The sequence below is a fragment of the Prionailurus bengalensis genome, chromosome B3, assembly GCF_016509475.1.
Source record: "Prionailurus bengalensis isolate Pbe53 chromosome B3, Fcat_Pben_1.1_paternal_pri, whole genome shotgun sequence".
NCBI lineage: Eukaryota > Metazoa > Chordata > Mammalia > Carnivora > Felidae > Prionailurus > Prionailurus bengalensis.
In genome coordinates, this window is record NC_057355.1 from 135,009,763 (window position 1) to 135,023,505 (window position 13,743).

The following is a 13,743-nucleotide window of genomic DNA, read 5'->3' on the forward strand; positions in this document are numbered from 1 at the left end:
AGATCAGCACTTTGTAAGTTTCAGAGAAAGCACTAAGACACTACATGCATGAAGCCAGCTCATAACTACATATATGTAAGTGGGTGTGGCCAACTCCTGCCTATCTCCACATGAGTGACCCATTACATCACAGGCCATATCTTATCCCTGGTGCCAAATGACCTGAAAACCAAAGATTCTGGTCCAGCAGGAAAGAAGAAAAAGCTACAGAGGAAACCATGTCCAACTGTGAGGTCTAGACTTGGAAATGACTGCCCATGAATATGACTATCAGAGAATCTTACTAAAAGAAACATCCACAAGAACAAGGAAGTAAGAACAACCATTACTTGAAGCACTTTCATAAATCATTCTCTTTATACCTCAACAAACAAGCTGTCTATTTAGCTACACAGTTATGTCTTATTGGCCAGTGTTAAATACCATCTGTAGTGGAAGTGAAGGGTGCTCTGCCAGTGACACTTGGAAAGGCTCGTATACCCATACACCAGAGCTGCTGATAATCCACAGCTGCCTCCTTCTCAGGAGAAAGGCCTAAGGTAGACAGACCATTCCCTAACCCGTCCCAAGCCAAGCAGCCTACAGCCAGTGACTAACATAGGTGCAAAAGGCCTGCCTCCTTACTTTTGCTCCAAAACTTCCCATGAGTCCAGGCTGAATCTAGACCCGAGCTTAGACCACATGCTGCTTAGGCTCTTCCCCTGCTCCTTCTGCTTCCCTCACTCTCTCCTGAGAGCATTCCTGCAATTAATCACATGCACCTAAATCCCTGTCCTGGCCTCTGCTTCTAGCTGACATGACTTACGACAGCATCAGTAATAAGTTGTATCATGTCAATGTCAACCAACATCTTCCTATGGAATCATTTTATGATCATGGCATAAATCATTACAAACACTTAACCTCTAAGGCTTCCATAAACACTGTAGGTTTACACTGAAGCATAAGGTACAGTGGATATATACAGATGCAGAATTATAAACTTTTTTAAATAACAATTTTGACAATTCATGAATACATGCTTGGAAAAGTACTATTTTAATAGGGATATTTTCCAAACACTTAAGGGAATAAAATGACAAATGATGACTAAGTCAGCATACTTTATAAAATAGTCTTTTACATGATTCAACCAAAGTTTTATTCCCCTTTATCCTATCACCAAAAAGTAGCCGTCTTTAAGTTGCCTAGTGTAATTTCTAGCACCCTCTAGTGGCAAATTACCCAAGAGAAATAGAAATCTGTCTCATTTAATAAAGAAAACGTGCTTCTGAGAACGCTGAAGTATAAATTAAAAAAAAAAAAAAAAAGGCTGTCCCATCAAGGATGATTTTCATAGAGTCTGGGAAAATGAGTAAAGAACACCAGAGTCACCATTTCAAGGATGGTACTTAAGATTGGGGTAAGCAACCAAAAGATGGTCTCTCTACTGGATAAATAAGTATTTCCATGCATCAGCTTGCAAGATCTGCTATTGATTAGATGACCCCCCCCCCCAAAAAAAAAAACAACACAACAAGGAAAAAGTTATCTTCTCATGAGGGCACCAGAGGCTGAGGTAGGCACAAATGATAGCTGCCCACTAGACATTCCTGGAGGTAAGGCATTTTGAATTTCTGTACTTTGCCAGTACTCATTCTAAGGTTTCATAAGCTCAGGAATAATTCTATATTAAATGACTACATTAAATGCCTAGATCCTTATTATTCAATTTGCAGATTTGTAATAATAAATCTGCAATAATAAAAAAAATCTATCAAATTTTTTAATATTTCCTACTCTAAGCCCAGCACCCAAAACAGTACTTGCCTCTTGATAAACACATGTAAATGAGTGAATCCTAAGAGCAATGGGAATGAACTGAAAGTTTATTTTTAGTATTTGAGAAAGAGAGAGAGCGTGAGTACGAGCTGGGGAGGGGCAAAGAGAGAGGAAGAAAGAGAATCCCAGGCAGGCCCCATGCTGTCAGCACAGAGTCCAATGCAGGGCTCCATCCCACAGACCGTGATATCATGACTTGAGTCGAAATCGAGTCAAATGCTTATTAGTCAACTGAGCCACCTAGGTGCCCATGAACTGAAAGTTTCAAATAGAGAAGTGGCATGTCCAATTTTGCACTTAAGAAGGATCACTCAGGCTGTGGACTGGATAATGGACCAGAAGAACCAGCCTGAAACCTGGAAGATCTTTGGTGGCTCTATTCCTCTCTTGCTGGACATATTTTAGGCTGTACCATAAAATATTTGTTAAAAAATGACATATCAAGCTCATGTGAGACCTCGCTAATGCATTATATTATCTCTTTTAAGAAGCTGGGCTTCTTTCTCTTTTAGTTACATAACTAGCTCAAGTTTATACAGCAGTTACTATGTGTCAGGCACTCTAAATGTTTTATTACTCATTTTCTGCATATTTAAGTATAAGATCGCCAACCTAAAATAAAAGGGTGTTCAGAACCTAAAATGTCTGTATAGTTAAAAGAAGAAAGCAGAATAAGAAACACAATCCTTTCATTTGATATGTTATTTTTAAGGTAATAGACAAATCAACGTCTTAGAAATGTTCATCAAATTTCAACTACCAATATCTCATTTATGAAGCAGTTTTTCATTTGTTAGACTTTTCTTATTAGAAATATAACTTCCGTTGAAATTACTCCCAGATATGCTAACATATCTATATGAAAAAACTAATTATCCTTATGAAGAAGTCCCAAATAATTTTGTTTTTCAAATTTAGGATATAGCTTTACAGTGGAGTTTCCTATTCAATAAACAACCACAACTGATGGTTATCCAGCAACTGGCACTTCGTATCCATTATTTCATTAATCTTATAACAACACTGTGAGATGGGTATTATTGACTTATGCCAATAGGGACTTAGGCTCTCAGAGTTCAAGTGATTTACCCAGGGAACACAAGTAGGTAATGAAAACATCAAGATTCAAGCCTGAATTTGCTATGTCATCCTGGATACGAAGTACTTCACAGTTGTGAATGCACTAAAACTGGAAGAGGAAATCAACTCGGGGGCACCCTTTGTGGTCACATGGCAAACTTTATTTAACTTTTGGGGAGGCGTAATGACAAAAGATCTCCAAAGTACAGGATCATGTATGATGAATAAAGAAAATTCAAGGAGAATACTAAAGTTTTTTTTTTTTTTAGCTAAAACCATCATGCTCCATTCCATTAAGCATTAGAAGTACTAAGAATGTACACAATGGGTATGCTTAAAGACTTTCTTCACCTCTACCTGGGCACATGTCTCAGAGAAAGCAAATGGTTAAAAGTAAAGCAGCAGAAAAGGTAAGGAGAGAAATGAAAACAGAATCAGTATTCGCACAAACAATCTAAAATTTCATCATGAAACAAAATACAGTTGATCCTTGGGGCGCCTGGGTGGCGCAGTCGGTTAAGCGTCCGACTTCAGCCAGGTCACGATCTCGCGGTCTGGGAGTTCGAGCCCCGCGTCGGGCTCTGGGCTGATGGCTCAGAGCCTGGAGCCAGTTTCCAATTCTGTGTCTCCCTCTCTCTCTGCCCCTCCCCCGTTCATGCTCTGCCTCTCTCTGTCCCAAAAATAAATAAACGTTGAAAAAAAAAATTTTTAAAAAAATACAGTTGATCCTTGAACATGGGTTTGAACTACACAGGTCCACTTACATATTAATTTTTTAAAAATAAATACAGTACAATACCGTAAATGTATTTTCTCTTCCTTATGATTTTCCTAATATTTTCTTTTCTCGGGCTTTATTGTTAAATGCACAGTATATAATGCATATAACACACAAAATATGTGTTGAACAGTTATTTATATTATCACTAAGGTTCCCAATCAACAGGAAGGAAGTTAAGTTTTTGGTGGGCCAAAAGTTATGCACGGATTTTCAACTAGGCAGGGGGTTGGCGCCCCTAACCGCCACACTGGTCAAGAGTCAAGTATAATTCTAAAAGATGAACCAAAGCTATTTCTTGGACTTGGAGGTATCAATCTCAAGAATCATGCTAGAGACAAGAGCATGAATTATATACTCGTTAGACCGTTATCATCTCACACTGTTGTGAGCTATGGAGATGGGGCAGGGCTACAGAGTTGGACGGATGTATAAAGATGATCTTAAGAGCTTACAATCTAGAAGGAAAATAGCAGAAAAGAAGGAAAATTCAGTGAGCCACTCAGTGCTGTGTTCTCTGCAAAGGAATTTCAGCACCCCAATTCAGAGAAGGAAGGGATCTGGGCAGGATTTGGACGGGCAGAAGAGAAAAGGAACACTAGGATTATGGGAAAAAAGATAAGGCAGAGCATCAGAATACGGGAAAGTATGCCTAAATGTAGGGGAGTAAAACAAAAGTAACCAGACTAGAAAGTAGGTGGAATATCAGGGTAACTGGACAAAAAAGACAGGAGAAAACAAAGCTAAGTCTGAAAACAAGGCAAAAGGATTTGTTAACTGGGGGAGGGGGAGGCACTATAAATTCTGAAATAGGAGAATAGCGCAGTAATGTTGAATTTTAATGAGGATGCATACCATTTATAACAGAATATAAGTAAAATGCATAACACAGAAGAGAGAACTTGCAGAAAAGCAGACCAGTTAAGAAAACCCTAGCAACAATCCATGTACAAGGTAATATCTATCAGTGATGGCACAAGGAACAGAAAAGGTCAATCCAAGGGTCATTTCGAAGGAAAAATTAGAAGACTTTGTAAGAAATAAGAAATAAAAAGTAGAGAAAAATCAAAAATTACTTCCAAGTGTCTATCTTAAGAAACTGATCGACAGACTAGTGATAGACCAACAGAAACAAGGTAGCTGGAAAGAGAAATAAATCAACAGTCTGAGTGAAAGAGAGGTTTTGAAACAAATATTACATGCATTTAAGTATGAGATCAAAAAGCAAATCTTTGATATTTTAATATTCCACAAAGTCTTCAAGATATTGGGTGAATAGCATTTTATATAGTTCAAAACACATAAAAATTAATTCATCAGAAGAATTTTCAGTTTCACTTCCAAAGAAAACCTGGCTTGACACATAAAGACATCTGATGAGGCTTTTCTATTATTCTAGGTGGCGTTGGAAAAAAAATTATCTTAAAAAGGTAATGAAACTGAAAGATTAGTGGTGAAATTTTTGAATAAAAATTGAGATTTTATTATATTCATAAGAAAAGTTTCCACCTACTCCATTTAGTCATCAAAAATGTGATTTTAAATACAGAAATACCTACAAATGACACCTTAGTTATTCCGTCTTCTCCTAAGAGAAGTAAGAGTATAATTGGTAATACGGCACCGAAAAAGCATGAAATGAAAATGCCCGAGTAAAACGTTCTTGATAAACTCATTCCTCACCTTTGCAGAGTTATCTTAAGGACCTGGAATCATACCACTCAAAAAGTTGAAGTAGGTAATGCGACAAAGTATTCACTGTGTTGAAAGAAAATATACCCCAGGTTTGATTTCGATAAATTCACTATTAAAAATTTCACACGGATGAAACTGGCCTATAATTTTCCTTCCTCATATTCTCTTTGTGGTTTTTGAAATTAAAGCCATACCTCATCCAATGAACTGGAAAAAAAGAATCCCACTCTTCTATCCTCTGAAAGAGTTTGTGGAAGATGAGAATTATCTATGGGTTGAATGTTTGGCAGAACTCATTCTTAAAACTCTATCAACTATTGTCCTGGCAGGAAGTTTTTGCTTACTAGTTTTCTTAACAGTTACAAAATATTAAGGTTGACTGGTCTTTTTTAATCAGTTTAGAAACTTACACACTGCAAGATTTATGCGCATGTTAAAGTTTGCGGAATACTACCTCAGAACACTAACTCCTATCACCTCCCAAACTGTATGCTATTTTTGTCCAGTGATTCAGTTTTCTTTTTTTAACCCCACAATTTCAACATTACAGCTATGGTTGTTTAGATTTTCTTTAGATCCAATCCTTTTTGCATCTCGGAAACTCTCCTGAGATTACTTTCCTTTTTCCCTACAACTAGGTCTTTTAGAAATTCTTTTAGTGAGAACGTGTTGGTGGAAAACACACTCAGCTTTTGTATGTCTGAAAATGTCTATTTCGCCCTCGCTTCTGAAAAATAGTTTTGTTGGGTATACAATTCTAAACGGACTTATTTTCTCTGGGCATTCTGCAGATATTTGTCTACTCTCCCTTGGTTTTCATGGTAGCTGTTGAAAAGTCATCTGTTTATCTGATCATTGTTCCTTCATAAATAAGTCTTTTCTCTCTGGCTGCTTTTAGCGTATTTCTCTGGTGCTCATCACTTTCTCTATGATGTATTCATGTGAGAATTTCTATATACTTGTCTGCCTGGAATTTGTTCTGTTTCTTCAACCTGTGAATTCACATGTTTAATCAATCTTAGTAAATTCTCAGCTAGGATTTCTGATCAGACAACCTTGTACCTTCTCTCTGTCCTCCATGTCTTAATCTCTCTCTTACAGTGTCTTTTTTTTTTTAATTTTTATTTATTTCTGAGAGAGGACAAGCAGGGGAGGGGCAGAGAGAGGGGTACAGAAGATCCGAAGTGGGCTCCCCACTGACCAGCTAACGGGCTGACAGCAGCAAGCCTGATGCAGGGCTCAAACTCACTAACCAGCTCGTGGCCTGAGCTGAAGTCAGACACTCAACCAACTGAGCCACCCAGGTGCCCCTTAATCTCTCTTTTATAAATGCCATCTCATTTTCCTCCATTTTATATTCTGCATATTTTCCTCAAACCCATCTCTCAACATGTTAATTCTCTTTAGCTACATCTCATGTGCTAGTAAACCAACTACTGAGTTTATAATCTGAATTACTTTTTCAACTTCTAGAACTACTATTGGTTCTCTTTCAAATCTGTCCATTTTGTAGCATGCTTTTTTTCCTTAATATTACCATCAAAGCTCTGTTTAATTTTAAAGACCATATCAACATTTATATCATATTTCAGACCTAATAATTCCAACAGTCTCTACAGGTCTAATTTTGCTATTTGTTGTTTCCACGTCTTTCACTCATGGAGACTTGCTTCTTGGATGTTGTGATCATTGACAATTAAGACCATGTCTGTAAAACTTTCTTCGGTACTTCTTTATGGTCTAGGTAACAGTTTATTCTTTCAAAGAGGATTTACATTTGCTTTTCCTAGGCACCTGGGAATACTACCAACTCAGTACGACTGTAAACTAAATTCCTACCTATTTTTTGTTCTTTGGGATTACACAAATGTGTACAAATTCAAGCTGCAAACCCGCATGATGCCTGGCTTATGTTGTGAATGCTCAGGGAACACTTTTATTTATTTATTTTTTCCCTTCACCCAGAGCCAATGCTGAGGCAGAAAAATTTCCTCTGCACCTCCCTTTGCAGAGTGGATTTTTTTTTTTTTTTCTTATTTAGTGGTTTGCTAAGCAGTAACCTTTTCTACCTCTCAGGAGTCTTAGATGATGTCCCTCATACCAGGCATGGAAATGCTAAGTCCAAAGAACCTGCTCACAATCTACTGGTACATTTCCCCAGAATATGTACTTTGCCTTCAAGGGGCTTATTTATTCTCTAGATTCCTGTTCTGTTTTCCTTTTGGATTCCAAGGATTTTTCTTCTTCTTACAAGCTGACCTATACTATTTAGTAGACTTTCTTTAGAGGTTTTTATCCAGCACTTTAGGGGTTTAAAAATGAGGAAGATTTTCCAAGATATGCAAGCTGTCATCTTATCAGAAAGAGAACATAAACTGCCTTTCTATTTCTACTTATGTATTTGGAATATACTGCCAAATATGAAATTGACAGATCAAGGAACAGAATTAGTTTCATGGTTTTTGTTACATGTTATAAAATTCAGCGATGAAAATTAATTAATATTACATGTTAATAGTGGCTTGAGGAGATCTGTAGTTTCCATGCCTATTTTGCTTCAGAGAGGTTATCTACTAATATTAAATGAAAGTTTTTTGGCTTTGACCATATCTGGAATAAAACAGGATCTTAGTCTGATTTTCATAACTTATTTTCTAAAAGAACAGCTGCAAGTGTTAATAAGGTTGTGGAGATATTGAAACCCTCATACACTGCTGGTGGGAATATAAAATGGTGGGAATGTAAAATGATGTGGCCATTTTAGAAAACAGTCTAGTAGTCCCTCAAGAAATTAAACATAGAATTATCACATGGAATAGCAACCCACCACTAAGTATGTACCCAAGAGAAATTAAAACACATGTTCACACAAAAACTTATACATGAATGCGCACAGCAGCATTGGTCATAATAGCCACAAGGCAGAAACAATCCAAAAATCCCATTGACGGATGAATGGATAAACAAAATGTGGTATATCCATATAGAGGGATATTATTAAGCCATGGAAAGGAAAGAAATACTGATACATGCTACCACATGGATGAATCTATAAAACATTATGCTAACTGGAAGAAGCCAGACACAAAAGACCACAAATTATATGATTCAATTACATGAAATATCCAGAACAGGCAAATATAATGTATAGAAAGTAGGTCAGTGGTTGTTTAGGGCTGGGAGGATGGCAAGCTTGGGAAGTTATAGACAAAGGGTTCACAGTTTCTTTCTGAGGTAAGGAAAATGTTCTAAGACTGGCTGGGGTGATGGTTGCACAGCTCTGTAAATATACTAAAACCACTGACTTGTACACTTTAAATGGATGGACCATATGGCATGTGATTATATTGCAGTAAAGCGATTAGAATAAAAAACATGCAGATAAAACAAATTCTGTGGCTATAACATAAATTGACCTGAAAAAGCCTTTGACAAAATGGCACAAACTATTTCTAAGGAAATTCAGTCACCATACAGTTGTGACCTTTCTTCTTCTTCGAGGAGATACTGCCTTTGAAAGAGGAAAACAAATGTTAAGAATAAAAGACATTATTTTGATATTTTGCAAGCATGATTTCTTAATGATATGGTAGGGTGAGGCTAGTTTGTTTTAAAAATACATCTTTACAAATGATCTGATGGAGAGAATGCACAGTAAACTCTCCCAAGTTGACAATTATACTAAACTCTTCCTGACAATAAAATATTCAGCTGATGAAAATAAATTATAGGGCTTATGCACTGGCAGCTGTAAAGGCTGGCTCTATACAATATGCTGAACTACTCAGGAAAATCATGAAAAGCTTATATGGCAAGGCCCTAGGCATGACAGCTCAATACCGAATGACCTAAAGACAAATTGCATACGTGGTATGCGAGGGCAGTGGCTGGGACTGATCCTGGAAGCCCAGGAGAAAGGACTTTTCTCCTGCTAAAAGGCTCGGCACTTAGGAATCTATGGGCAGATGCCTTCCTGCGGACAACGGCGGGTAAGAGGCTGGGAATCTAGGAAGGCATACAGGCCCCTGAGAGTGTGAAGCTAAACTTTAGTGGAGAAGAAAAATAGTCTGTTTTCTGAGGCTCTCCCTCCCCTTCCAGGAAAGAGACGATAGGGCCTGTTGAGACTGCAAAAATAAAGAGTTAAAATCCTCCTTTTCATCCCTACCTTAAAGATGGAAAATGAGAGTCCCAAGTTCTCACAGTGGCGTACCTGCAGAGCAACACATCCCAGAGAGAGAGCTGAAGAGACCAGGTGCGTTCCTGGCAAGACCAGCTGTGTAAATGGTGGGCTGACTGCAGAATGACAATGTGGGGTGCCCTGTTCATGAATTACTTAGAATCTCAGGACAGTGAAAGCAGAGCATTAAACCTAACATGGGGCTCTTCTGAGTGTGGGGGTCTCTGCAACTGCACAGGCTGTACGTCCAAGAGGCCCTGACTCTTGAGCAGCAAGCATGGCAGCAGCAAAAATCCAGGAGGCACAAGCAGAAAACCAAGATCGTCCAAAATCCTACCACCTGGGACAACCACTGTTATCATTTTGGTGATTTTCCAGAGAATATTCTATATTCATATATACTGCTGACCCTTCAACAACAGAGGTTTGAACTGCATGAGTCCACTTATACATGTAATTTTTTTTTGATTAATACAGTATAGTACTGCAAATATATTTTCTATTTCTTATGATTTTCTTAATAACATTTCCTTTTCTCTAGCTTTCTTAACTGCAAGAATACAGCATATAATACATATACAAACTATGTGTTAATCAACTGTTTATGCTATCAGTAAGGCTTCTCGTCAACAGTAGACTGTATTACTAGTTAAGCTTTGGGGGAATCAAAAGTTACCCACAGATTTCCAACAGTGCAGGGGTTGGCACCCGTAACCCCCTGCATTGTTCAAGGGTCAAGTGCACATGTAGACATTGGTTCATACAGAAATGGTATGTTGCACACTCTCGTCTGTAGCCTTTTTTTAAGCTTATTAAGCTTCTTACATTATGGAGAATTTTCAAAACTGTTAAAAACACATCATTTCAATCCTATTGTCTAAATTACAAAACATAAAGATCCCTGCTCAATTTAACCAAACTCAAACCTAACTTTTGTTAGGTTTCTGAAGGGTCTTGCGTTTTTCGTTACTAACAATGATGACCAGTGGATATGAATAAAATGGAGTGAGGACTGAATGAGTTAATCAGCATAAAGTATTTCACAGAGTACTTGGCAAGTAACAAGCTCTCTATAAATTTTAGGGATTTTAGTATTGTGTCCTATGTAAAGACTGAACTAATTTACATTCCCAACAGCAGGGTAAAAGAAATTGGTTTTCCTAAATCCCTGCCAATTCTTCCAAATTTTTCCTTTTGTATTTTTTCTATGAATCGTTTGTTTGTGCTCTTTGACAGTTCTCCCACTGGATTCCTTACGCTTTTAAAATTTTAACTGATTTCTGTATTGGAGATACCAATCCTTTGTCATAGGAGTAACAAATGCTTTTTTAAGACTTACCTCCAGTTCCTAGGACCTTGAGGAGCTCAAAATTTTCAATCCCCACCTTCTCAGCATGTCCTGTTAAATTAGCTAAAAAAAGAAAGAGAAAAAAGAAATAATTAAGGGGGTCAGGAACAGGAGGGGGCCCTTGGGGACTTCTGAAATACCAGCAATATTTTATTACTTGACTTGGGTAGTTAAGCCAGGGTTCACTTTATAATTATTTGTTAAACTACACAGCTATGTTTTGTATACTTCTCTGTATGTTATATATTACAGGAAAACTTTTAACATGTATTTATTAGAGAGAGAGAGATAGAGAGGGAGAGAAAGAGAGATAGCACAAGTGGGGAAAGGGCAGAGGGAGGGAGACAGAGTATCTGCAACAGGTTTTGCACTGTGAGCACTGAGCCCAGTGCAGGGTTGGAACTAACCAACCGCGAGATCATGACCTGAGCCAAAATCAAAAGTCAGACCTGAATAAAATCTAAGATCTCTGCCAGCTCTAAAATTTGTTTGAAAGTATTAACTCTTTAAAAACATATTCTGGGGGCGCCTGGGTGGCTCAGCTGGTTAAGCGTCCGACTTCAGCTCAGGTCATGATCTCACAGTTCGTGGGTTCAAGCCCCGCGCAGGACTCTGTGCTGACAGCTCAGAGCCTGAAGCCTGCTTCAAATTCTGTGTCTCCCTCTCTCTCTGCCCCTCCCCTGCTCATGCTCTGTCTCTCTCTCTCTGTCAAAAATAAATAAACATTTAAAAAAATTTTTAAAAACTGGTTAAAGTGGTAAGTTTGATACGTATATGATACGTATTTTACCACAACTACAAGAAAGAAGGAGCTCTGTAAACTGTGGGCTTTGGGTGAAAATAACGTCACAGAATTGGCTCATAGGCTGTACCAAATGAGACACACTAATGTAAGATGTTCAGAGGGGAGGCTCTGGGAGAAGGTGGAGGCGGGTGCTCTGCAGGAACTCTCTGCACTTCCTGCTCAATTCTCTATAAATTAAAATCGCTCTAAAAAATGAAGTCTTCAGGGGCACCTGGGTGGCTCAGTCGGTTAAGCATTGGACTTCAGCTCAGGTCATGATCTCGCGGTTTGTTGAGTTTGAGCCCTGCATTGGGCTCTGTGATGACAGCTCAGAGCCTGGAGCCTGCTTCAGATTCTGTGTCTCTCTCTCTCTGCCCTTCCCTCACTCATGCTCTGTCTCTCTAAAATAAATAAATGTTAAAAAAAATTTTAATAAAAAAAATTCTGTCCTAGATAAACCAAATTAGGATATCTTACAAATGAGCATTTTCCAAAATATATTCCATTGATTCTGGTCCTATACTACAAGATGTTAATAGGTGTTATGTTTAGGGGGAAAAGATGCTTTCAAGTCAAATAAACCTGAAATGATCGGCTTAAACAAAGTTAATCAGGTTACAGGTTTCTTTACTGCTGAACTTCATAGATTCTACACCATGAAAATCTGTATGTGAATCTAAAGCTCAGATACTGTATTTACCAAATTTATTGGATCACAAAATTATTTTTTATGGCAATACCTATTAATATTGTGCCAACCAGCATTCTATAGATGTGGTTAAAGGAGGCCTAAGCTAAATTCTATTTCTACCACTTAAAAGCCATGTGACCTTGGACAAAGTAATTAACTTCTCTGTGTCTCAGGTCCCCTCTAGTGTAAAATAAGGATAATAAAAATATCTACCCTCAAAGCATACTGATATCTGCAATTTGCTTTGAAATGCTTAAAAAAATAAGACGGATTAAGGGGTGAATAGAGGTATGGACAGATATGTGATAAAGCAAATACGATAAATGTTAATTACAGAATCTAGACAGTGAGTGGGAGGGTGTTCAACATGTAGTTCTTCCAAATTCTCTGTATATTTGAAAATGCCCATAATAAAATGGCAGAAAATAAAATAACACCTACCTCATAGGGATCTGATGCGGATTCAAGGAGTTAAATTTATACGGAGCTTGTTGTGTGCCACAGAGCATCATTATAAAGTGTTTGCAAATAAATAATGCTCTGGGCCTCCAACTTCAAGCAAATCAGACCCAACTGCGAACTTCTAGAATTAAAAGTTTCAGGGGGATAAGTGACTTCAGTGTCCTTCCAAAGTTTAACTAAATGCATAATTAAAATATTTTAATTGTGGTCAAACCATGTAACATAAAATTTACCACCTAAACCATTTTTAAGTATGTAATACAGTGGTGTTAAGTACATGTACTGTGTTTGCAACAGATCTCTGGAACTTTTTAATTTTGCACACCAAACCCTATACCCATTGAACTTAACCTACTGACAATTTTTTTTTTTAATTTTTTTTTTAACATTTATTTATTTTTGAGACAGAGAGAGACAGAGCATGAATGGGGGGAAGGCCAGAGAGAGAGGGAGACACAGAATCTGAAGCAGGCTCCAGGCTCTGAGCTGTCAGCACAGAGCCCGATGCGGGGCTCGAACTCACGGACCGTGAGATCGTGACCTGAGAGAAGTCGGACGCTCAACCGACTGAGCCACCCAGGCGCCCCTAACCTACTGACAATTTAATGAAATTGTTGAGATGGCTGGATTTGGGTTTACCATTTTATTACTTGTTTTTAACTTGCCTCTTCCCTTTATTTAAGTAACCTCTACACCCAACGTGGGGCCCGCACTCACAACCCCAAGATCAAGAGTCAGCCAGGCGTCCCTTAACTTGTTTTTTCTGTTTGTTCCCATGTTTCTACTTTCCTGACTTAAAAACAACAACAACAACAACAAAAAAAAAACATTTAAATGGTCTTTAGAATTTCATTTCAATTTTCAGGTGGCATTTTAGCTCTACTTTGTTACATTATTAGTGCAGTTG

The 13,743-nt window shown here is 37.9% G+C and overlaps 1 protein-coding gene across 1 annotated transcript in view; it reads right to left on the reverse strand.

Moving 5' to 3' along the window:
- The window catches only part of RPS6KA5 (ribosomal protein S6 kinase A5), a 177,932-nt gene that overhangs the window by 115,674 nt on the left and 48,515 nt on the right, over window positions 1-13,743 (reverse strand). The window contains exon 2 of the mRNA XM_043556843.1: window positions 10,891-10,962. Coding sequence (XP_043412778.1) covers window positions 10,891-10,962 — 72 coding nt within the window. The remainder of the gene's footprint in view (window positions 1-10,890; window positions 10,963-13,743) is intronic.